Genomic DNA, 2947 nt, shown 5'->3' on the forward strand with positions numbered 1-2947 from the left:
CCAATGTATCGTTTCGCGTAACTCATAAAACCCTCAAAAGTGTAGTTGATATATTCAAATTTTAAATAATAAATTAGCTGAGAATTTGCACCTTTAAATTTTTCCTAAGATTCTCAAGTAATCAATTTTGCGAAGTCATACTTAATATAAGTAATTATTTGGAGTTTTTTAGGACGGGATGAAAAAAGAAGTTAATTATTCATAAAATATGTTGGACAAACAGGCGAATCGAAGAAACTAGCCCACTCATAATGGGCCTAGTAAGTATATGAGGCCCAATGCATTAGCCCAACCCAAGTAGAGAGCCCAAGGCTAAGTACAAGAAAAGAGAGAGAAAAGAGGGGAACAACAACAAATAAAGCAAATGATTATTATTCATATATATATATATATATATATATATATATAGAGTCCAGCTATGTTGCTTGAAAAAGCACCAAGCACTTGGTGCTTGTAAGTTTTTTACCGTTAGATCTACTCCTCGGATTATTTTCAACCATTCAATTATACTATTCAACCAACCACCCACTCAATCCTAAAGTGTTCACATCATCCTAACCACATATCTCTTAATCCAATGGCTAAAAATCTACGAGCACCAACAACTTGCTACTTTTAAAAGCATAGAAGCTCAATTCTATATATATATATATACTATTTTGATTTGAGGAATGTACATGATGTGATATCATCTTAGAATTATGATAAATGTATCTTTCTATATAATCACATTAACATTCCACATAATTAATTAATGATAGTCATAAGAAGCAAGCACTTAGAGCTCATCCTTCGCAGCTGCAGTATGTTTCTTTGAAGGATTAGGGGATGTCTTGATGGGATAAGAAGGCTCCATGGCGATGCCGCAGAGCCCGTGCTTGGCTTTGATTCCGCGCTTCATTCTTATGTAGCCCTTCTCACCCCACTCGGTTCCCCATGAATTCTTAACGATCCAGTATTTCGTCCCGTCCTGCGTTGTCCCGTAGCCCACTACGGCGACCCCGTGGTCCAGTTCTGTTCCGCACCATCCGGAGAAAACACCCTGCCATAAATGTCACAAGCAACTCCAGTAGTTACTGAATTTGTATCATCATTGGCTTTCTGAGTAACTTTTTCTAGAACAGAGTTCTCTAAAGATCTTTATTGTAGGAAAAATTCGAAATTGGACTTTTTGGCCCTTTTCTACTAGAAAGCTACTGCAAGCTATACTTTAACAAAACTTCTTTGATAATCGAACCGATTCAAATAAGGATTAAAATGACAAATATTGTATTTTAGTTAGCTTGGACTGGGCATCTCTAAATATGTTCTTTCGATTTACGACGAAAAGGACTTGGAAGGCGAACCTCGGAGTAGAACTGGAAGAACATGCCACTCGCTTCTATGGCGACAGACACTGGCTGATTAGCCACAGCTTTCATTAGAGCATCCTCGTCGTTTGCAGGAACATCCTCGTGCCCGTCGATCGAAACCGCTGGAGAATCCTTCTGTCGAAACATCATTATGTAAGATAGATACATGAGATTTAAAGAAGGATTTTTCAATTTTGTTTGAAAATCTCAAGCATTTACCTTGGAGGCATCGCATGTTCCATCCTCTGCTTTATACGGATACTCGGCTTCTGAAGTAATACCTCCGTTTTTCTTGATGAACTCAAAGGCATAGTCCATGAGACCTCCATTGCACCCGTTGTTGTTGCTCGTGTCGCAATCGACGAGCTCTTGTTCCGACAACGAAACAAGTTCCTTAGTCTTGATATAATTTATGCCCTCCACGGCCACAACGGTCGAAAACGCCCAGCAGCTCCCTAAATCATTAACAACAACAAGCACAAATGCCGTCAAGTTACGTATATCATAAATATACACTATAAATGTTAGTTGCTTTTACTACGAGTGTAAGTTGATACCGCATTGGCCCTGATCCTTGACGCCAGTGACTGCACCCTTCTCCCTCCAATCAACCGAAGCAGGGACATCATGGACATTTTCGTACACGAAACTCCCCGAACCACGCGGAGCCCCACGGAACGATCTATGGTGCTGTATCTTGGAACCGGCGTACGTCCGCTTGAACTCCTCGCTGGTCATGTCGCCGAACTTGTTGAGCTTGAGCTTGTAGGGCTCGTCCTTCTTGTTGAACTCGTGGATGAACTTGACGTTCTCCTTGAACACGTTGAACCGCTTGTGCTTCTCGCCGAGGTCCCTCGACACGGTGTGGTGGCTCCGCCACCGCTCGTACAAGTTCCACAGGCTCTCCTCCGACGCGAGGTCCTTCTCGTCGAAGGGAATGCTATGGGACGCTGAAAAGGCCAATGCTAATACTAACAAGGCTAGCAAGTGAGCTCTCCCCATCTTTAAAAGAGTGGATATAACTTATGAACGCTGAGTGCATGGATCAGAGGAGATGGTGGTGGGCTTTTATAGAGGAATCTGGAGCAAGAACTAGAACAGCTAAATGGAGAAGCAAGAGAAGGTTGAGTGGTGTTGGTTTAATGTTTCTTGTAGGTAACAACCATCTTCAAAGTTAATAATTATTAATAATTTATAAGGTGACATGCAGATATGTAAATACATATATGAAGTGGGGAACTCGATCTTATTAATGGTTCTCTTGTAGTGCAAGGAACGCTGATGTTGAGAGTCAAAAAAATGCAATACTCGCAAACAAATTAATTATACAGCTTTCTACAAATATGCATATGTTAGTCGTAGTTAATTGACAAAAAAGATGTGAACTGCGAAGACGAAGGGTTGATTCTTGAGACCAACAAATAGAGAACTGTGTCTATTAAGTTACACAGTTTGTAAAATATTATAAAAATTTGTTTACAAGAAGCTTTTTTTTTAGAGATTCAAATTGGGGGTGGTATGTTAGCAGGTTAATTAGGTTGTTTTAGGCATGAGCGATCTCCACATGCTTAACCTTTGTGGATTTGTAAAACGGT

The 2947-nt window shown here is 40.3% G+C and overlaps 1 protein-coding gene across 1 annotated transcript; it reads right to left on the reverse strand.

The window, feature by feature from the left end:
* On the reverse strand, positions 611 to 2403 carry LOC109722636 (thiol protease SEN102-like). The gene is made up of 4 exons (XM_020250744.1): positions 1910 to 2403; positions 1572 to 1807; positions 1347 to 1487; positions 611 to 1042 (listed from the first exon to the last, which is right to left on the reverse strand). The coding sequence occupies exons 1-4, from the start codon at positions 2352 to 2354 to the stop codon at positions 779 to 781; spliced, it is 1086 nt and encodes a 361-aa protein (XP_020106333.1). The 5' UTR covers positions 2355 to 2403; the 3' UTR covers positions 611 to 778.

Source organism: Ananas comosus, linkage group 1 (genome assembly GCF_001540865.1).
Source record: "Ananas comosus cultivar F153 linkage group 1, ASM154086v1, whole genome shotgun sequence".
In the NCBI taxonomy this organism is placed as follows: domain Eukaryota; kingdom Viridiplantae; phylum Streptophyta; class Magnoliopsida; order Poales; family Bromeliaceae; genus Ananas; species Ananas comosus.